This window comes from Dinoponera quadriceps, unplaced genomic scaffold (assembly GCF_001313825.1).
Source record: "Dinoponera quadriceps isolate SergipeBrazil2010 unplaced genomic scaffold, ASM131382v1 scaffold1750, whole genome shotgun sequence".
NCBI classification, from domain to species: Eukaryota; Metazoa; Arthropoda; class Insecta; order Hymenoptera; family Formicidae; genus Dinoponera; species Dinoponera quadriceps.
Genome location: NW_014556445.1, coordinates 127851 through 150411, shown reverse-complemented (window position 1 = coordinate 150411; position 22561 = coordinate 127851). Strand labels below are relative to the sequence as shown.

The following is a 22561-nucleotide window of genomic DNA, read 5'->3' as shown; positions in this document are numbered from 1 at the left end:
GAACCGTTCATCTCAGCCCTCACCCGACAAGGCAACGATCCCGCGAAAGCTTCACCTGTTAATTGTCAATTAATAACCCAGGAATGTATCGACTTAAAAAGGTGTTGTTTCTTCGCACGTAGTCGCACACGAAGAAGAAAGAGTTTCGATAGAGAATGTTAGAAACGATCGTTATTGAACGCAGAAACGACCTAAGGCGAACTGTCGCTCCATTGACATTTCGAGAGAGAGAGAGAGAGAGAGAGAGAGAGAGAGAGAAAGAGAGAGATGTTATAGATGATATGTAGATGGAAAAAAAATGGAAGAAACAACCGCACGTCCGTCGATTTTAAAGAAAGAGTTCGCGTGAAGCTGCCTTGTCGGTCGCCGGCTGGCCGTATTGTTTAACGATTGTCTCTCTGTGTTCCGACATATAGTAGATATTCCGTCTCGATCGTTCCTCTTTATAAAAACGAAAAAAAAAAACGTCTCACGCAGCCGCGACGCAGCGCACGCATCCGCGAGTATTCTCCTTCCCGGCGAGAGAGGACGAGACCGCGAGCGATCTCACCGAGTCTTCTGCCAAGTATACGAAAGTAAATGCGCGCGTATTCCAATTCTCCCCGCGATCCTCGAGGGACAAGGAGACAAGGGAAAAAAGATGGAGAGGAAAAATCGGAGCTGGCGGATGATACGCAACCCCCCACGCCCCCCCGCCGCCACGCGACCCACGATGCTCGAACTCGCGCTTGAATATTTTTTTACGATTTTATGGCCTAAGCATTTCGGCGCCGCCGAAAAACGTAGGTACCTTACGGGTCTGCGCGATCGATCGACCGATCGATAAATTATAATCTTACTACGACGTTAAGGGGAATTATAATAGAAGTGAGTCGCTCGCGGGAACGCTAATTCCTCGCGCGGCGCGAACGGCGGACGCCGATGATCTCGTCTCGTCGCGGAGCCGCTTGATCAACTTGTGCGTATATACATTTGCAAGAATGCGGCCCGACATACGTTTCTTCGTCCGTCCTCGTCCGACGAGTTAATCCTCCACTGCGCCGTGTAACTTCCTGGAGTCTCACAGCCGCAAGAAAAAAAGTGCTAGATTCAAGTAAATGATTTTACTCCGATATTTTTGAGCAGATTTTTACGTAGACCGAGTAATATTCACCCGGATCCGAGTAAAATTTACTTTATCCGAGTAAAAACTTGTTCCCTTCAAACAAAGCGCGTTTGGCTCGTCCATTTCGGATAAATTCAACCAAACTGTCTTTCCCGTGCAAATTTAATCTGATATCTCTGTTCTATTTTTTAGGAGCGCAAAAAGAAACGGGTTGTGGGGAGTTAACAGGCGGAGCAGACGAGCTTACGTAAAACTTGTACAATAATTTCTAAAACGCATCTCTCTCACTTTCCATCTTTTATTGTCCCTTCCGCTTCTTCTCTTGTCCTTTTTAGTTTCGACGTAATAGAAAGGCCGCGTGAAAATAAACCGAGACGCAAGTCGTCCGTTACGGGAATTTAATATGAATCTTCGTCTGAAAAATCGGCGACCTTGCCGTTCTATTAATTACCGCGCTAGCTGTTGACTCCGCGATGCTATGTCGACGCGTTATTGAGCCTCCGCTGCGGGATCATCGACGATCGAACGTTCCGCCGCGCGTTCATGTATACGGCTACCAACACGCGCGTGCGTGCGTGCGTGCGGTACCTGCTTATACGTAACGATCAATCTTAAGGAACTAACTAACGAAATAAATAATTAAACTTGTCGTCACCATTGTGATTTAAGATAGTAGAGATACCCGTGCAAGTCGCTCGATAGTGCAGGTGCAACTGGCGCGCTTTCTCTCCAGTGAAGAAAAAGTATCATTTTTCGAAATTTTTTGTATGTCCAAAGAAATCTCAATATGGTGAATTAGAATTGGCCGACGAGACGTCGTGAAAAAATGATAAATAATGCCAATAATATCCAGGCAATTACGCGAGGCACCAATGAGATGCCACACGAAAACTCTAGAAAAATTGTCCCATTCTTGTTATCAGTAGAGACATTACTTAATTTAGAAACACAATTAGACTAGCCGGCACGAGGAAGTCGCGCGACCTTCCGCACAGTTTTCCCAGTTTTCACACCGTTGCATCTGCATGGAGGACCCTCGAAACGGGGAAAACGTTTACCTGTTTGTATAGCCAAAGTCATTATTTGGCTGTGGCACGATAAAAGTCTTAATAAAGGTTTCATTAAAATATCCTTCGTAGGACAACGTATTTATTTGCGAGCACCGGACACGTACGTGCTTCATTAAGATGATCCAGCCCTTTAAGATCCACGTTTAAGACATACGTTTTTTTTATTTGGAAACTTTTTGTAAATGCTATTATATTTTCCTTTCAAAAATAATCTGAGTTGTTTGGAAATACTTATTAAAGAAGAATCATAGAAAATATATTTTTCCTATACGGGTCTTAGAAACCCACCATTACACGATTGTGATAATTGGGCACATAGTGAGTCATATACAGGGTGTTATATGATATACTGTACAAACTTAAGTAGTTGATGTGTTCTGATGTAAATTAAAATAGAAAATGTCCTCCATATGTAAACATAAGTTCAATTCGAAACGGTTATCCATCTATAAGTATTTGAAATGTATAAATAATAGTACAATTTCTTAGAACACTTTTTTTTATTAAAAATGGAAAATAAAGAATAGAAACATAAAGATTAAAAATTTAATATACGAAGGAAAAGTTGCCGAAGGTCATCAATTTGATCAATTTCCGGAATCTTTATGTTTTCTTCCTTATTTTCCATTTTAGTAAAAAAATGTTCCAAAAAAATTGTGCTATCATTTATAAACCTTAATACTCAAGCTGAATTAATACAGCGTATTGATAACGCCCGTGTACAAATAAGGAACAATCATGATGCTCTTCGTGGAGCTGCTCAATCTATTTATAGATCGCCGTATATTAATGCCGAAGGACATCAATTTCAGCAATCTTCACATTTTCTTCCATTACCACATTATCCTCCATTTTAGTAAAAAAAAATGTAAAAAAAATGTTCAAAAAAATGTTCCAAAAAATGGTGCTGTTATTTATAAACCTTAAGCACTGATAGATAAATAACCGTTTCGAAATCTGAAACTATATTTATTTATAATATAATGTTTATATAACATTGATAAGATATTTTCTACTTTAATTTACATCCGGAAGCATGCTGCTTAATTTTACTTAATTTAACTTTTAAATTAGCGCCGCGTCCCTCATAGATTTGTATCCGACGTTTCGTGAAAAAATTCATTCGCTTCCTCGGGCCGAGGAATGACTGGGAAACTGAAGTTCCTCAAGTTTGCGCGGTATGTCATGTAACACCCAGTACGAACGCGATGGCTGACTATCACGTTTGCGATGGTCGAGGCTTAAAGGGTTAATTCCACTATCTGACGTCGCGGGCCGATCGACGCCGCCGCCGCGGTGTTGTTTATCGCCGAGCCAACGGCAACGCGCACACAGCCAGCCGCGTGCATTTGCGTCGGCGGCCGCTGCAATTGGTGGTGGCGTTGGCCTGCCGTCCCTCCTCTCCGTCGCTCCCTCCTCCTCTCTCGCACCAGCAGTAGCGAGGAGAGCGACGGCGAGTGTGGGCGAGCGAGCGACGTCAGTGCAAAGGCACGAGCCGTCGCGTCAGTCGCGTGACGACCGCGGACGGTGGCCCGTTTGCCTTTATCTTATCGCGTCGGCACTTTTGTCTTCGGTACGTCGCGACGTCGTGACGCGACGTACCTCCCCGTGCGGACGTTCCGCGTGAGCACCGGCTCGCAGAAACCCCGGGCTCTTCGTGACTCCGGAATCTTGCTCGCAGCATCTCAGAAACGTGCTCCGTGAGCGTGTAGCTCCTCGAAGAGAAAGGAGAATAGAGAGAGAGAGAGAGAGAGACTGCGCAGGCAAACAGTAAAATCTATGGTCGCTCCGGCGTGTTTGTTACGAGTGTGTGCGTACGTACGTGCGTTTAACTGTGTGTACGAGCGCGCTGGCCGATGTGTCAGCGCTCGCGTCTTTCTCCGCTTGTGCTGCGCGCTCGCATACGCGAAGTGTCTCTTTAACTTGTTAACGCTCACGGCCAGTACATACCGGGCTTTCGTTCCGGCGATTTTACCGACGTGGTGAACCTCTCTCTCTATTTTTACCTTCCTCTCCATCTCCGTTCTTCTCTCTTGCCCCGAACTCGCGCCGTTGTCGTCGTCTCGAATAACGGTGGACGGTTTGAATCCTGTGAAATTAAGCAGCCGAATCAATTGACCGAATCTCCCACCTCCCCTCCTCCTTTCTTTCTCTCACGTTTAGCTCAGAACGTCCCGACCGCTTCTTTCAACGGTCCCCGCGCACGTCCGCTATACCTTATCGCCGCATGATTCACTCGCGCAAATGTATAAAATATTACAGATAACACGTACAGCGTGTACGAGCGAGCGTGCGAATAATAATGACTCACGTGACAGTGAAAGAAGAAGCCGTGGCGGACCTACATCGTGGCAGACGGCGCACGTTGGCGAGTGATTGAGAAATAGAGCAGTTGACCCGCATAGAACGAGCCGCTCCGGAGGAGATCGCCTGCAACAACGAAAGCATGAGCGTGAGTCCGGCTCTGTGATCGGAATAAAAATACGTGATCGCGCCGACTCACCGGGAGGAAACGGGAGCAGTGGATCGAGAGAGGAAGAAGGGCCGCGCGGGAAGGGAGAGCCGTACCGTGACAGTGGCAACGACCAGGTGGGTCTCTGACCTGCGTCACTGACGGAGAACAGCGGATTCGTGTGGTCTCCAGACGACGTGATTTCCCCATTCCTAGAGCGCAATTGCCGATTAGACGAATTCCGAATCGGGTCTCTCGACGTCGAGAGGACGTGGCTCCGGAAATCGCACCTTTGCACGAGAGCAGTTCGGTCGAAATGGTTAACGCGTGGTCTTGATGAACATTCGATGGTAACTGAATAAGGGAAAATAGCAGTATTATTAACAGTAATAACGGTACTAGATTTTACGTCACATTTCACATGTCCAAACGGTCCTCACATATTTTTGCGTTAGATATAACAAAATTATGATATTCATGATACGTTAAATGACACTGAAATATAAAATGTGTTATTTTAACATCTACGCGAGTTGAATATCGACTCAACGACGAGACAAAATATCAAGATAACATAAACATAATATATAAATTCAATATACGGGCGTGTTAAAAAATTAACGCAAAAACTTTAGTAAAGATCGATTTTAACACGAGTACAAAGTATTTTTTTACTATGTAACGATTACTCTCTTTCAAAATACAATTCGGCGGAACCACGTCTTGTCGACATTTCGAACGCTTTAACTGCGATATAACTAACGTATAATTCGTTTTTAAGCTTCTCGAGGAAATTACTTGAAATTCTGTTGCTTTAGGCAATGTTGAAACGTATCTTTTGACACAAAATTTGTGTTGTATAAGAATTGACTCTAGAATAGTTAGGTTACACCGCGAATAGTATCGGATTTAATAGTGACTTTGCGATATCTTTTGAAAAAAGTCTCGTCGTACGAGAGGCACGATAGCAGATTGCCGTGTACAGATGTTTTCTGATATAACAACAATTAGTGGCAGTGCGTGTGGAACATCTCCTACTTGTTTGCGGGCCGTATTGTGAAACCCGCATTATGTGGTATTAATTATAACGTCGCCACACTTTCTAGGATTATGTAATGAACACTATATTTTAAAAGAGTTCGACTCGTGTGACTCGGATGCATCTTGTTTTACGTAACGAAATAGTTTTCCGTTGGATAGCAAAATAACGTATCAGACGAGAGAGAAATTGAAATTTCGTATGACGTCTCCAAACGATCGATTATATTTGGATCGCGCTGGATGTTTTAAATTTTGTATTTCGAGAAGCATTAAATCGCTGTCAAAGCTTCCGTTTGTTCCTCCACAATTTACCATCCGTGGGCTTCTCGACGCCGCACTTTCTCATTTCACCGGAGTAGCTCCGACATTCGTGAACTTTTCTCTTTATCTTGGGAATGTCACAACGTTTCCAGAAGATAACATTTCGTTTATCGTTGCTCACTGCAAATCGATCGTTCCTCTTGAGGCTCCAGCAGGCCGAGCAGGTCTGTTTGTAGTTAACCGATAATATTGTCAATAGTGATTCATGTTTTTTGTCGGAGCACGCGCGTTACAGCCATGTTGTTTTCTCGCTCTGCGATAAGGAATCTCTCCAGCTATACGCTTCTTAGAATCTCTCTTCTCTCTTTCTCCCTTGAAAAAGGAAAAATTTACGATATTAATCACAATAAGAATAAAATAAATAACACTCCATCTCTCTTTGTTTCTCTTTTTTTTCCTCTGTTTTGTGCTACTTGCTAATGTTGTATTGACTACTGTAAACCTAAGGTGTTTTACACCTCAGATTTATAATAAACTCTATTCTCTCTTTCTCCCTCCTCGATATTTAACGGGATCCTGGAGCCGTTTTATTTTACCGCAAATTTATTAGTACTCGTTATTGGCTGCGCAGAATTAAAAATCCTTAACAAATCATCAAACTTCGTTCGTCTCTCGAATAAAGTCAACCATCTTCGCCTGCATTGACGTATATATTGCAATTGTGCAAATAGATATACATTTAATTCTGCGTAGCCAGTAACGAGTATAGCGCTAACAAATCTGCGGTGAGAGAGGACGGCCCCAGAATCCCCTTAACGAAAGAGTCGCTGCTTGTGGCGGGTTCGTTGATTTTTGCATGGCATCACTTACACACGCTTTCACTTAGAACGCGAAAGACGAGCGGCCGAGAAGGACGGAGCGAGCGACGTTAGACGCAGCGCGGAATTAAAGTGCAGATACGGGACGATAGACGTGACACGCTCGCCGGTCAGTTGAAATAGAAGCCGGAAACTATGGGCGTCGGTATCGGCTTTCGGACCGATGACTCACGGTCCGCGACGCGGTCCTAAGCCGACAATTCATAATTTCCTTTCCGTTTGCGCCGCTCGTTGTTCGTCACGCATCCAGCGGGGAAGTAGCAATTTGATTAATCCTGCGAGCAAACAAGCTCGGTAAATAACGGCGCACGGAAAACGCAGTTGTCTCGGTTAGCAACGGCGGCTTGAGGGAAAAACGCTTCGCTCTCGCGCACACATGCGTGCGCTCTGTCATCTTCCCGGTAACCGAGAGATGCAACGGAAGAGAGAACAACGTTCGATGGTCTGACCTTGGAAATCTCCCGGTCGGGAAGTCTTTCGGCGCACTCGTCGAAAGGGTCGGGGGAACTCTCCCGCGTTTCAGGATCGATGGCTTGACACGAAGAAGAAGAGAAAAGTATAAGACAGAATCTCTCTTCTCAGGGGGGAAGACGCGAGGTCGAGGAAGACCTCCTCCCCGCAGCCACGATGGCGACGAAGCCGGTGCCGAAGCCACGCTCGCTGCTGGCCGACAACAGGCCGATACCGGCGCCCCGAAGAATCCCGCCGATCTTGCCACCCGCTCGATCGAGCAGTCCCACCAGCGAGTCCAGCCAGTCGGAGAAGAGCGACGACGTGAGGTCGACCGGCACGAACGAGAGCCAGCGTGGCTCCAACCACGAGTTCTTCCGCAGCCTCAGCACGAGCTCGCGCCAATTGAAGGACGAGATCTCGGAGAAGATGACGGTGAAGGGTCGCGCCATGATCTCCAGCACGAGGAACGCCAGTATCCGGCTGGAGAGGTCGGTGAAGAATCTGCTGACTCGGAGGCTGTCGTCCCTCAACCAGGACGACGTCGGCCAGACCGGCGGGAAGAAGCTCAAGGACCCGGTCGACGAGGACAGATGCGTGTCTATGCCGGCCGACGACATCTTCAGCAGCATCTCCTTCTACAGCCCGCTCAGCGGCAACCTGAGGAGCGTGAGGAACGAGGAGGACCTCTCCGGCACCAGGCACAGTCCGCCGCCCCCGGTTTATCCGCCACCTCCGCTTCCGGACGAGTCTATCTACGACGAGCTGCAGTCCGTCATATCGGGCAGCAGCGGCCGATATGATACTCTCAGCTCGACGGTGTCCGACAAAGTCGAGCGAGACTTTCCTGAATCGTTCAACCGCCTCGGCTTACCGCGAAACCAGGTAAAACCATCCGGCTCGGATTGCTTTCTCTTCGCGCGCATTCCCGCGGATATATCGCAGTTGTTATTGCTGACGCGAACGTTATTCTCGATACCGTCGAGCGGAAGTGGCTTTATCTCGCACTCTCCCCGCGACGTTCCGCTGCAAATATCAAATCCTGCGTTTAATACACTCTTTGATAGTTCATTTATCTGTAACTTTTTTTATATTCAGCCATATGCGCATTTGAGATTTCGTTAATGAGCTGGAACGCATACAGAAAGAAGCTTAATTCAAGACTCATGTTCTCATATTCAAGGTGTCCTGGATCAACACGGACAAAGCTCGTGAGAACGGATTGAGGGCGAAAAAGTCTAATATCGTTTTGCGATATTCGCAAGAGTTAACGAGGAATCGATTAATCTGTATGAGCTAATGAGCGCACGAGAAGCGATAGGCCGGTATGAAGAAAAATGGCTTACTTCGGAAAATCTCCTAGTTGGGTATCAGCGAGATACGTGTTTCTTCTCGGCGCGCAGTTCTGTGTCACATGCCATTTGCTACGTTACTCCTCTAGAAATATCGCAAAACAATATTGGACTCTTTCCTTCATCTCCATCCGTTCTATTCTCTCATAAGTTTTATCCTTGTTGATCTCGGACACCCCGTATAAGAGCGGAAATATATGATCTGTTATATGAAGATGAAATTTGCTCTTACATGAAGAAATTTTACATGGTTCTACTGAAAATACATTCATGTTATTCAAGGATAATTATCTTGAATTGAGAGAAAAAAATATTGGATATACCTCCAAATTAAGTATTGCATTTTTCAATTTGAAGATATCGTTCTTTCTAACCGATACTTTTCCCTCTCAGCTCGCGAAAATTATACTTGAATGACAAGAGTACGATGAGTCTTGAGTTGGTACTAATTCTTTTTTCGTGCACGCACGGAGAGAAAAGTTCGGTTGAATGAATGTGACGACGAACGAACCGAACGCGTCGAAGGAAACAGAACTTCCGGTTCTTACAGTCGAATTTAGTTCACAGGAATCAATTTCTTTCGATCGGAATGCGTTCGCTTTGCTCGCCGTCGCGCTAATTCCAGCCGACGTCTGCTCTCCGTGCAGCAAGCACGACGCTTGTCGATGTGAATAGCCCTCTTGCTGAGTGCAAAAATTATTTTACTCGCGCTTCTCTCCCGACATTCGTTGTTACTTTTTTATCTTACCCGCATCCTTCCTCCTCGATCAGGACAGCGATTCCGACCAAAGCTTAAACTTGTCCGACGTCAACGTTAGTCTGTCGCAAGACAAGTCCGAGACCTCCAGGAGGCTGTCGCGATCGGACTCTTGGACCTTCTACGATACCACACCGAGTGCGAAACCCGAGACCATCGACGAGGACGATAAGGCGTCCAGTGTAGAGGAGGAGGAGGAGAGCCTGGAGAAGTCCTGTGATAAAGGACTGCCGATAATAGACCGGACCTCTTACGCGTCCAATGAGAGCCACGCTTCCGTCCAGAATTCCCTCTACGAGAACCTGCTGCCGCCGAAGGTCGACGGCTGGCAGTCATCCGTGACGAGTCCCCCGGACACCAGGCAGCAGAACAGCAAGTCCCTGCTCTTCGAGTTCGACCCGTTCGCGAGGACCTCCGACGAGAATGTCTACAGCAACTACGAAAACAACGACCTGATGCTGTTGGAGGCACTGTTGGCTACCAACGATCCGCTCAGCAGAACGAGCAGCACCGTCGAGCTTCACGAGGACGTCGACGCCGAGGAGGAGCACGAGGACGACGAGTTGACGCATCCCGGCATCAGCTTGATCCCTCCGGAGCCGCCCAAGAGGTTCGATTCTCTTCCCAAAAACGAGTACGACGAGGTGGAAGGCGTGGAGCAACCCGACAGGGTCGTCTCCAGCAAGAACCCGCCGCTCTTGCCGAAGTTGGCCCATCTGGTGACGAAGAAGCAGCCCGCGGTGCCTCCCAGAAAGCCTTCCTTGAAGAATCCCGCGGATAATCCGTCCTGTACGTCCCTCAAGCCGGCTATGAGTGCGACGACGACAACGACAACGACGACAACGACAATATCTGCCAACAACGTCGAAGGAAACGTCACCGGATCTTCGTCCGTCAGAGCCGCCGAGGATCATCGTAAGGTCAGCGTGATACAGAAACTCAGGAAACTGCGCCAGGAGTCCACAGTGACCGCCATCAAGCCCAATGTGATCAGTTTCGTGAAGACCGGCAGTAAATTTCTATCTAGGACTCGTGAACACATCAGCGAGTCGTCCGCTCCGAGGTCGCCACGAATGGAGAGGCCAAAGGTCAATGCTCCGCACAATCAGGTCACACACCGGGGAATGGTGTATAGGTAAGAACCTGCGCGAGAGAAAGAGATGTACATGCGAGCCTCCGACTTCGGGATTATAATCGTGAACTCACGCTCTTTTCTATAATCAGCTCTTTAAATAACCGAACAATAATAAATCGGAGCCCAAGCAGAACAGAAAATCACGGTAACGTCGAAATGAACGGGAAAATGATTACAATGAGAAAAAAGACCGAGAAAATGTCGGTTGCCTAAGATCATTTAAACAAAAAAACAACACTTTTACCTTCTCAGGTTTATCTTTGGATAACGTATAGTGAGTTTTTATAGTACGGTTTAAAAGTTTATAAGAAAAAAAACCAAAGCCATGAATAATTATACAATACACATATGCTTTTAGGACAGTTTTATTAAATGAAATAAATAGTATATTTTATTAAGTAAAAAATAAACATAAGTCTCTGAAAGATATATATGTCATTGTTCAGTTTTTCGTATCTATTAAAATTTTACACGTACATCAAGTGAGAAGGTAACGCAAAAGTTATACGAAATTAACATATATAAAAAAGGGGAACGATGACTGAAAAACAAAATAAAAAAGCATGATCTAGTTAAGGTCTAATCAATTTCCATCTCAAAGACGACCATATTTTATAAACAACGAAGTCACCGGTAGTTCAGATTATAGTGACTCACTTTAAACGATAATGAATTTTTTAGTGACTCAAAAAAAAAGTGACAAAAGTGATTAGATGATAGCGCTCATTGATAACTCATTATAGCAACTGTATAATTTGCTCAATGTCTAAACGTTGTCTTTGAAAACATTTTGTTTGTTTAGACCAAATTTCGTTGATTCTACTGCTTTCTTCTCTCAGTATTTTTCTTTTCTTTTTTTTCACAAAAACTCGCTTCTCGATCACAATTCGATCGTTTTCTCGGCATCATATCGATGCGATCGGTGATTTTCTGCTTTACCTGGGTAGGATCGCGTCAATCAGCGCACTAATTGTCAACATTACGCGTGCAGGCCTGGCGTGGGCATCGAAAGGGCCAAGGATCTCGTGCCGAGAGCGGCGGTGTTGACCGATCGGAAGTTATCGTTCTACACGGACAAGAGTATGTCTACGCTGAAGGAGGCCGTGGAACTGGAGACAGTGCACAGTATTCATTTGCTGCAGGACGTCAAGTGAGTCTGTTATTCCACTCCGAAACTCTATAAACACGGCGCACGCCGCGCATTATATTGTGCCGCCCCGGTGCTCTCGCACCGAGCCGACAGCGATTTCGTCGCGCGTCTCCTCTTTTCGACGTGGAATACAAATTCGTTTCCTGATGTTTTATTCAGTCCGCCGAAGCCGCCGGATAGGAGCGTAGAATGGTAGTGCGTCTACTTATTTCACCGGTTGTCCCAAATGTCCCATCTTCTACTCCCGCATGGAAACGAACTAATCGCCTCGGGTTCGTAGATAATTGTGTCCGAATAATAACGTGACTCATTCACTCGCTGGATAAATTTACATCTCAAAGTATCAATGACAAAACGGTCCCTCGCTGGCGTCTCTCTCTCTCTCTCTCTCTCTCTCTCTTCCCCCCCCCCCCTCTCCCTTCCCCTCTTTCTCTCTCTCTCTCTCTCTCTCTTTCTACGAGACTCAAGTCTCAAGGTCCTCTTTGTTGGGCGAGAAGAAAAGGATCTCACGGGAGAAGATCGCATCTCGAGCGTAACGACCTGACCTTGGTCGCGCGCTCGGAGTGATAAATTATTCCTCATATGACCGTCCGAAGTCCGCTAATGGATCCTTTTCCCCTTCGTTTTCTCCGGAGAAACGGGACATCCTGCGCGAACTTCTCGAAGTTCACGGATTCTCGTTAATGCGCGGCCCCGCCTCGCCCCCTGCCTATCGCGCCCGTTTAGCCCATATATTTAACGCTCCCGGTATCTTTACTCGTCCTTTTGACTCATCGCGCAGCTGGTAATCGGCTGGCACATATATGCGAGCCGCTTGCCGCCGGTCTGCTCGCACGATTACTTGATGAAGGTAATTTCGGAATGTGCAGAACCGTGGACAACGAGACGGTGCATTGCGTAGCGATTAGCGGCGAGTGCAGGCCGAGAGTGCACATTTTCTACGCGAAAGGCGCCGCCGAAAGGCGCATCTGGGCCCAGAGGATCCTCGAGGCCACCACACCGGTCTTCCCCACGAAGTACACCTCCGAACTCACCAGGGCGGGCTGGGCTTACCTGAAGGTACGCACGATAACACCGATTCGATCTGAATTCAAGTGGTTTCTGTGACACTAACGTCGAGTCAAAGGAACGTTGATGCGGAGGAGGTACAAATTAGTCAAATGACGTTGAGAACCTGAAATCTTGTATTTAATCGGCCTGAGTCAAAAGCCAGCTAGTACAGGCTAGATTAAATTATCCAGCTCGTTTTCCCAGCCAGTTTATTACTGGCTGATCTTGGGATTGTTCACTAAAATGTATACATTCAAACATTTAAAAATAAAGTGGCAAATGACAGTTGAGGATACGTTATTCCAGAAAAATCTGAGAAAGGCAGAAGCGTTACATTACTGCCTGGCAACTAGTTATGATTTTCATCTTGTAACTGTAACTGTACTTTTTAACACATTTCCCATGTTAAAGTAATAAAAAATTTCAGTGAACCGTTTTTAACATAAGATCTTCTTATTGCGTATCGACGTTAGATACAAATTTACTACTTCGCGGTTAAACACTCACGAAATGTTCGATTTCTTCTGGGGAAGGTGACGTGCGACGATTTGACGAATTTTGGCGTGAAATCGACCGTTCCTGCGTTCCTCTCGCGCCAGAACTCTGATTATTGATCTATTTTCTTCATATCGTCTTCATACGAATCCAATTGTATTGATCTAATAACTTTATGCAATGAATTTGCAAGCTTGCCTCGATCATCTTCTAAGGTACGTTAGAATTTTACATCGCTTGATACGACACACTAGCTTTGTTGAAGCATCTCTCTCGTTTGATCTTGCTCGAATCCGTTACGAACCGTTCGTGTTTGCGTAAGCGGAAACTCATACGCTGACATGCAAATTCCTCTGCTGCGACAATATCGCGGACGCGCTGGACATATATCTTTGTTCATTGCTACCGATATGGTAACTGCCGACCCGGCCTTTTCTCATTTCTGACGAAATTCAGAAGCGTGAAATACTATAAGCCGCCTCTTGTACTTGCCGTTTATTATATGCCCGCTACATTTTTCTAGGAAGGCGTAACAGGAACGTGGTTCCCAGCTTGGCTCTTGCTGCAACAAAGGATTCTGATTTACACGAAGTCCTTCGAGCCTGCGTTCGCCGTGAACTTCGAGCAAGTAGACCTGCGAAAAGCCCGTTGCATCGGTAAGCGCCATTACTAGAAGCGAGGCTTGAGAATTTATGACGTAGATAGTTAGAAAACGTAGATAGTTTGAGAGTTAGTCACGTAAAACTGGATGAGATAGAAACGATGTAATGTAATTTTCAGGACCCGTGAGAGGCCTATAAGAGATTGAAATTATATCACTTCGATCGTACATCTCTCCCAGAGCCTTTTAATCTTTCACATGAAACTTTACTATAAACGAGAAAAATTTTCCACGTCAACGTAAGATACAAATATGGGTGTTTCTTGGGCTTTTATCGATGCGTTCGTTGCCATACAGTACAGAAGACCAAGATAAATCTTAGAGGCATCTAAAAGAGAGATCTAAAACAAATAAGATATCTTTCAGACGTACCTAAGACATCTTTTTAGACGCTCGTGCTATCTGCATTCGTGAATGAATGCGGATTTCGTTTTAGCATAAGTCTTGATAATCGTTTCCGAGATTATCGTAGAGGAATTAATCACCGTTCCAGCTGAGAGAGAGAGAGAGAGAGAGAGAGACGCAAGACATGACCTAGTTACGCGACACACGAGTCCGATTGTCGTCTTATCAATGACTCAACGCCGGCGCGAGCCGTTCGATTAAAAGTTCACCGTCTCTCTCTTTGGTGGGGACGTGTGTCCCAATTTGCACGAATGCGCGTCGATGTGACGTATTCCGCGAGGGACGTTTTCGCCCCGGGGGAAAAGTCGGGGGAACCGCCGTTGCGGCTCAAACGGACAGCCGTTCCCGCACGTCCCGCGCGTTAATTACATTCGCAATTACACGCGATGCCATTACAACCGACCGATCGTGACCGTTTGATCGCAGTGTTGCGGGAGCAGGAAGGACCGATTAGCGGACTCGTTCCCGTGGTGGTCGTCGACGCGGGCGGCAGCGGCGCCTTGCACATCGCCACGCCGGCGGCGTACGAAGCACCAGCTTGGCGGCACGCGCTTTACCAGGCCGCTACAAACTGCGGGCCCGCCTTAGACCAGCAGCAGATCACGCAGGACAACGTGCCGGTCATCCTGGACAAATGCGTCAACTTCATCTACGCGCACGGTAATGAATGAGTCACCTCGGGACTTCGGAGGAAAATGATCTTCCGAGTAAGCAGGCGTGCGTTGCGACGCGCGACGCCGAACTCGAAGCGCTTCCGATTGTGCTGGCGTGCGAGCGACAGGCGTCGTACAATTGTAATTGTATGAAGTGTGTTTCACTAAGCTCCTTTATCTCGCAGGCATGATGTCAGAGGGTATTTATCGGCGCAGCGGATCGAGCAGTGCCGTAGTGAGACTGCTGGAGGCCTTCAGGAAGGACGCGTGGGCGACGCAGATCACGCGGAACTCGTACACGGAGCACGATGTCGCCACGGTTCTCAGGAGGTTCCTACGCGACCTACCTGACCCATTGTTCCCGGCTAATATCCACGACCGACTCTGCCTCGCCGCAGGTAGGAGGGAATTCACTTTCTCGTGGTGATAAAGCTAGATCGGATAGAACGATCCGATAAGCGTCTGGGTTGGAAAAGTACTTTTGATGAGTAACTCGTTACCGTTACTTATTTTGTAAAGTAACAACTCGTTATTGCAGCGCTACCAACCAGTCATTCAAATCACCTTTTGCCACTTTTTCCTGACAAATCACTAAGAAATTCACTGTTGTTCAAAATCTGTCATTACAGCTACTTCTTTTTTTCCTAAACTGCCGTTAAATTTGTAAGATATAGGCATATTATACAGTGTTCCAGATTAAGAGGAATAAACTTCGTGAGGGCGTCGAACGTATTGAGATGGACAAAGAAGTCTTGTATGATTTTACGAACAACCCGCAAAATTTCCAATTAATAATTCAAAAATATGCGTGTTATTTGCAAACTGGTGAAGGATTTTTTTGTTCAGAGTGACCTGATCTATAAATATGTGTAACAGCTGTTATACCTAGCGACAAACGTCAGTTTTTGAATCTTGAACTTGTCGCTAGATGCAACAGCTGTCATATATTTGCAGATTAATCTATTCTGAATAAAAAAGTTCTTTACCATTTTGCAAATGACATATATTTTCGAGTTATTAGTTAACGAAGCCTTTATACATGGCGTTTTCTATAATTCATAACTCGAAATTCTGTGTACTTGTCAAAATGAGTAGAGGACTTTTCTGCTCAGTTTAACTCGTTCCACCTTCACACAAACGATTGGCCGAAAAGTGCCGGACACCCTGTATATTTCACGTGTGCAAAGAGTAACAAGTATATTCGTTACTTTTACCCAAAAATGTAAATGCATTATCGTTACCGTTACTAATGAGAAAAATAACATCGTTACCAAATTAAATTATTACTGGAAAAAAAATAACATTACATTAACACTTTTCTTCCAAATCCCGACGAACGTTCATCTCCCCTATTTTTACAGAATCGACCAGCGAGGAGAATAGAGTGGCAACTTACCGGAAATTACTGTCCGTCCTGCACCCCGTGACGTCGGCGACATTGCGGCGAATCCTGGCGCACTTGCACGGCCTCAGCCAACAGAGCGCGAGGAACCTGATGACCGTGGAGAACCTGTCCGCGGTCTGGGGTCCCACGTTGATGCACGCGGGCGAGAACAGCGCCGAGGAGTGGAATCGTGCTGAGACTAAGGTCGTCGGTGACCTCATCAGGCTCTATCCGAAGCTCTACCAGCTGTCGTCGGCTGAATTGGCCAAGGAGGCGAAGATGTTGGAGGTTCTGGAGAAGCATCACGTGTCTAACAGCGGTCCACGGGCCGCGCCCTCGGGCGATCTGAAGATCTGGATATATATCTTGTCACGTAATGAAAAATGCGTGAACGTCACTGTAAGTCCTTCGTCTATTTAAATCCTCCAAGGGCCGGTTGTTTCACCTTTGGATAAATTTACCTGATGGATAAATATCTAAAGAACGTTCCCGGATAAACTACAAGAATATGAAACAATTACTGGTATATTATTGTTCTTCACATATTTATCCATTAGATAAATTTATCCGAAGGTGGAACAATCGGCCCTAACGATTTAAGGCTCCTGGTTCCTCGCTGCAGGCATCTTAATTAATGACGTCAAAGCAAGGAAACGTCCACGTCCAAAATTCTTGCAGAATATATTGAAAAATAAAAGGATATGTTCATAACATGATACATTAACAATTAATAAATAACCGTAAAGTTAACATTACAAAATTAACGTGAGAGAAGATAAACTATAAAGGAAGGTTGTATGTCGTGTTAATTTTACGGTTATTTATTCATTGATAGAACAAAAGGAGTTTTCAAAATATTTTACAAATTTGTTAAATTGACCACAAGTATCATTTTATGGACATGTCTTTTGATTTCAACTTATTTCGCAAGAATTTTGGGCATAGTTTCTGACGACATTCAGGATTGGTAAAGTTATTTTTGAAAAGTAACTTGTTACCGTTTCTCGTCACTTATTAAAAAAAAATCACCGTTACCGTTCCTTAAAAGTAACGAGTTGTTACAATTTCATCGAGCTTTGAGGGCCTTTTTTCAGGATTCGCTTCTGTGTATACAAAGTAACGATAAAAATAACGATTATATTCGTTATCGTTACCTACAAAATGTAAAGCATTACTGTTACTAACGAGAAAATGTACCAAATCGTTACTGAAAAAAGGTTACTATAACGGTAACGACGTTAACGTTACAGTTACTTTTTTTCAATAACAATTTGATAATGACGTTATATTAACGTTAAGTAACGCGTTACTTCCCAATCCTGGTGTCGTCAAATAAGATAATGAATTAATGAGGGACCAGGAGTGTTGAGCTTTTATTTCCCTTTTATCGGCGGATATCTGAACTTTGGCGGGAACAGATTGGCAATTCAAATTTAGCTGCGACAACTGCTCGCTTATTTACGCACTCGCAATATCTTGTACATTACTTTTGAAAAGCGGGAAGTTTCTTCAGAGACTCTCAACTGGACCAATTGATTCTGTACTCAGATCGGACCTCAAAAGACTGCCTTCGACGTGTGCCGAGAACTTGCCGAGAAAGCCAACCTGCCGGCTCACGAATTGTGTCTGGAGGAGTACACGCTGTCCGGCGCTCTGGAGCGGCCGTTGCATCACAACGAGCGCGTCCTGGAGACGGTGGCGAGGTGGGGATACTGGGATCCGGAAGACAGGAAAGACAACACTCTGGTGCTGAAGAAGGACCGGCTGTACAAGGACATCGTGCCTCTGGTGCGTGCTACGGTAGAAAGGAAAGAAACGCGTGAGAGACACACCGTGTACGTCGCGCAATAGCAATCGTACGCCGCAATGTTTTCCACATCGCACATGTTGCAGTTCCCACGATCTGAATCCATATCGACGTGGCGGCCTAGGTTCAAGATCATACTCGCGATATTCTCTCGCACGCTTTTGCGTGCACAGATCGAGTTGCGCGAGTCAGAAGCGGATAGAAAGAGTTCTGCGCGTCGCGAAAACCGGATACAGTTCAATTGAAGTTAATTGCACTTCTCTCCTTCTTCTCCCCCCTCCCTTCTTTTTGCCTCTCTGCCTTGTCTTCTTATCAATGCCTTCACCGTGTGTAGGTGAAGCCGCCTATGACGATCTCGGGGGAGCTCAAGTTCGCCGATACCAGGACGAAGAACCTGAAGACGTACCTCTTCGAGTTCAGCCAGGCGAAGTTGTGCTGCTACAAGGACAAGGTGTGCTCGGTGAAGCTGCACGAATGGAAGATCGAGGATATCGTTTGGTACTTGGGGCATGAACCGAAACGCAACCCGCAGATGGGGTAAATACAGCGCGTGGAACGAACTGATTATTGACGTATAGAATATCGTGTATATTTCTTGTAAAATAATTGACATACTTATCGCCGTATATCTTTTTTCTTCTTTCTCACACATACACACAGCTGGTCCATCACTTTCATAATGAAGAACAAGAAACCTACAAGGTAAGGATAACTATCTGTTATACTTCTGTATAATAATATCGATGGCATTGAACTACACGACAAACTGGAACGAGCGTGATGAAGGCCGTGTCTTGTAAGACAAGGGCCATGTATAAACGCAATATCGCTCTCTGTCTTATTAACATGCTATATAATCTATTATTCCTCTGCTCTTAAGTTTTTACAGTGTATGTTCCGCGAAACCGACAAACTTCGCCAACATATTTGGGAGATCGTTCTGATCAAAGATATTATATAAACATAAGTCAATTCTATACTCTGTTATCGAGATATGGATCAAGATGCTGATACGTTTAATGATCGTATTAGGAGATTACATTATCGTTCTAATTGAGGTGTGTTGCCGTTCATCCCTTCGGTGTTTATGTTTTGTAGTGATAAGAGTAAATATTGACCCAGCTTGTCCCCCTACAAGGCAACAATGTCATATCGCCTTCATTTCAACGCCGTTCATTTTTCAAGGATACAACATCGAGTGCTGTTCGGTAAAATGCCTGGAAATTTTCCATTCGAGAAACAGGATGGTATTTGTGTATGGCACATTCAAATAAATTAAGAAAAAATTAAGTAGCTTGACCGCTTCCGATTATTTGTGACTTATATCAATACACCTTCCATATCTCGATAACGGAGCTGAATTGACCCATTGTTTATACATTTGTTGTTCAGAATGATCTCCCAGATATGCTAACGAAGTTAGCCGGTCACAAAAACGGGGTTTCTATTTGGATACTGTCTCTCTCGGCACGATCTGACAAAACCAAAGGCAGTGTTCATTCCAGTTTGTTATATAGTTCAGTGGTCGATGGTGTAACAAAATTTTCCAAGTCCTTATAACTTCATGACACACTCCAACGCTTTCCGTTGTGATACTTTAAATATTCGCGCTTCGATGCTTTTGAAAAACACTTATTAGGATAGACAGTGTTCGAATTTCCTCATTTTCTTTCAGATGCAAGGATAGTCCATACTTCGGGAATACATTGGCGGGCACATCTAAGGACGAGCAGTACAGATGGTTAGCAGCCATGCTCTTCGGCGAATATCAATTAAATCTTCGTCCTTCCGCGGTGAACCTCATGGATCCATGACTGATGATTATTCTGCGATTACAGGTTATTTAGCGTTTCCAAAGCGATCAGGTGATAACTTTTTACCACGGGAGAATCATGACCGATTCCGAATGAATATACAAATATTGTACATACAGTATTCCAGCCGATATTTAATAGAACTGATTAATTTAACATTTTATAGTTCACACGAACGCTGTACTAGGGATTTGATCGCGCTGGAAAAGCGTTTGTTTGCGTTAGTGCTTAATCCGTTCGGTCGCATACCTGACAGTCTTGTTTATATAGTTTGTAATGCGTTAGTACTTGCGCATCGACGACGACGCGCTGCGAACATTGATCACTGTCATTGTTAAAGTAACGATCATGTAACACGCCATTTGTAGAGATAAGATTAACGAAATATTACGCTAAAAGAACGATATATATGTACACTATGTTTTATAATAAATTTATTTTGAATTTAGCGCGCACAGCCTGGATACAATATGTGCTCGATGATGAGCTACTACTTTTTACGTCCTAAACGTATTATATAGGGTGAACCACGCAATATGGTCAGCTTAGTTTATCCTGCTGTTAGTGAAACTTCTTTGGAAATTTTGTCGTCTAGTATATAACATGGTTTAAAGTGAACTTTAGGATGATCTTAAAGCTCATCTTGAATTATGTTATGCTAGACAAATTTTCAAGCAGTTCACTAACAGTAGAATAAACTAAGCTGGATCACTTGCGTGGTTCACCCTGTGTATTTAAAAAGATTTGAATATATAAATTAGTCATCAGAATACTTTCACATATAATTACAAATTAAATGCGCAGATAAGTGAAATGTATTACGTACGTACCTCGAGCTCTTATCAGTTCTTTTTTTTGCATCATTTGCATTTTCGTATTTATACATTTTCAGACTTAACATTAGTTATCTGACACATATGTGAGTATTTTGAGGAAGACGGTGAATATAGAGATAATGGATCGGACGGTGCAGTAGGAATCAAAAGTTCCGCATCATCCAGATCGGCAATGCGACATATTGCTTTCCTAATCTCGCTTTTCAATCTTCTCTTACTTGCTTCAGAGCGTAAACTGTGTAATTCTAACGCCACGTACTCGCCGAAACGATCATCTTCGTCCTGTATTTTCGGTAAAAATCGCAATGGATGCTTTAGTTCCTCGTTGTAGCTACTATTTAAAAATTTCGCAGGAATCTTCTTCTCATGTCTTTCCTCTATCTCATCTAAGTTCTTGTATTCCATTGTATTTCTTTCCTCATCCGGTGCTTTTGGTAAAAATCGCAATGAATATTTCGACTCCTCGTTGCAGTTGCTATTGAAATATTTAACAGGAACCTTCTCATCTCTCTCCTCTATCTTGTCCAAGTTTGTGTATTCCATTGTATTCCTTTCCTCATCCAGTACTTTTGGTAAAAATCGCAGTGAATATCTCGACTCTTCGTTGCAGTTACTATTTAAAAATTTAGCAGGAACCTTCTTCTCATCTCTCTCCTCTATTTTGTCCAAGTTTATATATTCTTCTGTATTCGTTCCATTGGGTTCTCTTTCCAGCTTCTGTAAACATATAAAATATAAAATAATAATGAATGCAATAAATTAATTCATAATAAAGATATACCAATTTACTAATTTATAATCATATTAATTCACTTCTCAAGGATTAAATTTTCTATATTATATTGCTATTCAATTATATATATATATATATATATATATGTGTGTGTGTTGTATTAAAACTTACTCTCATCTTGGATCTATTTATTACAGAAGGAATTAAAAATTTTAGCGCTGGAAAATAGCGCCAGCTGCTGGCAGGTACTTCATCATATTTGAATTTCTTTTGTTTCTTTGCTCTCTTTATCTCTTGACATAGCTGGAACAAACAATAAAGAAATGCACGGAATTTTAGCAAAGCATATATTTATATTTGAATATATAAATTTATGAAAAAAATATATAACACACATATATGATATATATGTCTCTCTTTCAATATTGTATATGCTGCACTATTCCCTAAATTAAAATTTTTTATTATTACACAACTTTCACACATACATGTACATATAAGATAAAAATCATTATAATTACCCAGATAACATTAAGATGTCTTAAGATGTCGTACAGATGTCTTTTAGATAATAAAATTTCTAAAATAAACACTTTTGAAGTATCTTTTAGATATGTGTTGTTTAGACAGAATTATTATAACTCTTCTATTATAATTATAGTGATTTCTGTGATTTTCAATTTTTACCTTAGTGTTGTAGTAATGTTAAGATTCAAAATTGTGTAACTCTTCATAAAATACTACCTAGAAAATGGTACAGCATACATAATACCAACTGTACAAGTAATTAAACACTATAAAACTACTTTATAAAGATCTTCGATTATCGTTTATTCACCTGACATCTCAAATTGTGCAATTTTCTAATAACCTCATCTGGATCGACGTTTATATTCACTGCGATACTCTTGATTATTTCCGTTTTTGCTTCCTTATTGCTATATTCCCAGTGCGTTGAATCCCACAACAGCGTATTCGCCTCGTAGAGTCTGATTAACTCGAATGTGTCTCCCGTAGACCATATATGTTGTGACATCCCAGTTAATTGAAAAAGCACTCCCGAGAGTATGCA

General features: G+C 43.8%; 3 protein-coding genes across 5 annotated transcripts; 1 reads left to right on the top strand and 2 right to left on the bottom strand.

The window, feature by feature from the left end:
- Positions 1-3848: 3848 nt before the first annotated feature.
- Positions 3849-6820, bottom strand: LOC106747443. The gene is made up of 3 exons (XM_014624954.1): positions 5981-6820; positions 4487-4981; positions 3849-4264 (listed from the first exon to the last, which is right to left on the bottom strand). Exons 1-3 carry the CDS (start codon positions 6012-6014, stop codon positions 3861-3863), a joined length of 933 nt encoding a protein of 310 aa, XP_014480440.1. The 5' UTR covers positions 6015-6820; the 3' UTR covers positions 3849-3860.
- Positions 4684-20368, top strand: LOC106747437 (arf-GAP with Rho-GAP domain, ANK repeat and PH domain-containing protein 1). Of its 2 annotated transcripts, XM_014624946.1 has the most exons (13): positions 4684-4764; positions 7390-8142; positions 9381-10501; positions 11493-11651; positions 12521-12710; positions 13720-13852; positions 14689-14922; positions 15101-15313; positions 16277-16698; positions 17848-18087; positions 18441-18643; positions 18767-18808; positions 19782-20368. In XM_014624946.1, the coding sequence occupies exons 2-13, from the start codon at positions 7435-7437 to the stop codon at positions 19918-19920; spliced, it is 3804 nt and encodes a 1267-aa protein (XP_014480432.1). In that variant the 5' UTR covers positions 4684-4764; positions 7390-7434; the 3' UTR covers positions 19921-20368. The 2 variants fall into 2 exon arrangements, with proteins under 2 accessions (XP_014480432.1, XP_014480433.1); XM_014624947.1 differs by lacking the exon at positions 4684-4764 and having other exon boundaries at positions 7961-8142; positions 9428-10501.
- Positions 20333-22551, bottom strand: LOC106747441. Of its 2 annotated transcripts, XM_014624952.1 has the most exons (3): positions 22328-22551; positions 21661-21792; positions 20333-21473 (listed from the first exon to the last, which is right to left on the bottom strand). In XM_014624952.1, the coding sequence occupies exons 1-3, from the start codon at positions 22523-22525 to the stop codon at positions 20799-20801; spliced, it is 1005 nt and encodes a 334-aa protein (XP_014480438.1). In that variant the 5' UTR covers positions 22526-22551; the 3' UTR covers positions 20333-20798. The 2 variants fall into 2 exon arrangements, with proteins under 2 accessions (XP_014480438.1, XP_014480439.1); XM_014624953.1 differs by lacking the exon at positions 21661-21792.
- Between the last annotated feature and the right edge of the window lie 10 nt (positions 22552-22561).

Coding starts and splice junctions, on each gene's coding strand:
- LOC106747443 (XM_014624954.1), bottom strand. CDS start 6,014: ATGAGAAAGTGCGGCGTCGAGAAGCCCACGGATG. Junction 4,982..5,980: donor CGTCGAGAAGCCCACGGATG/GTAAATTGTGGA, acceptor TCCCTTATTCAG/TTACCATCGAATGTTCATCA. Junction 4,265..4,486: donor GCTTCTTCTTTCACTGTCAC/GTGAGTCATTAT, acceptor TTAATTTCACAG/GATTCAAACCGTCCACCGTT.
- LOC106747437 (XM_014624946.1), top strand. CDS start 7,435: ATGGCGACGAAGCCGGTGCCGAAGCCACGCTCGCTGCTGGCCGACAAC. Junction 11,652..12,520: donor CATTTGCTGCAGGACGTCAA/GTGAGTCTGTTA, acceptor CGGAATGTGCAG/AACCGTGGACAACGAGACGG. Junction 18,644..18,766: donor AAACGCAACCCGCAGATGGG/GTAAATACAGCG, acceptor ACATACACACAG/CTGGTCCATCACTTTCATAA.
- LOC106747441 (XM_014624952.1), bottom strand. CDS start 22,525: ATGTCACAACATATATGGTCTACGGGAGACACATTCGAGTTAATCAGA. Junction 21,793..22,327: donor TGCACAATTTGAGATGTCAG/GTGAATAAACGA, acceptor TGTTTGTTCCAG/CTATGTCAAGAGATAAAGAG. Junction 21,474..21,660: donor TAAATAGATCCAAGATGAGA/GTAAGTTTTAAT, acceptor ATATGTTTACAG/AAGCTGGAAAGAGAACCCAA.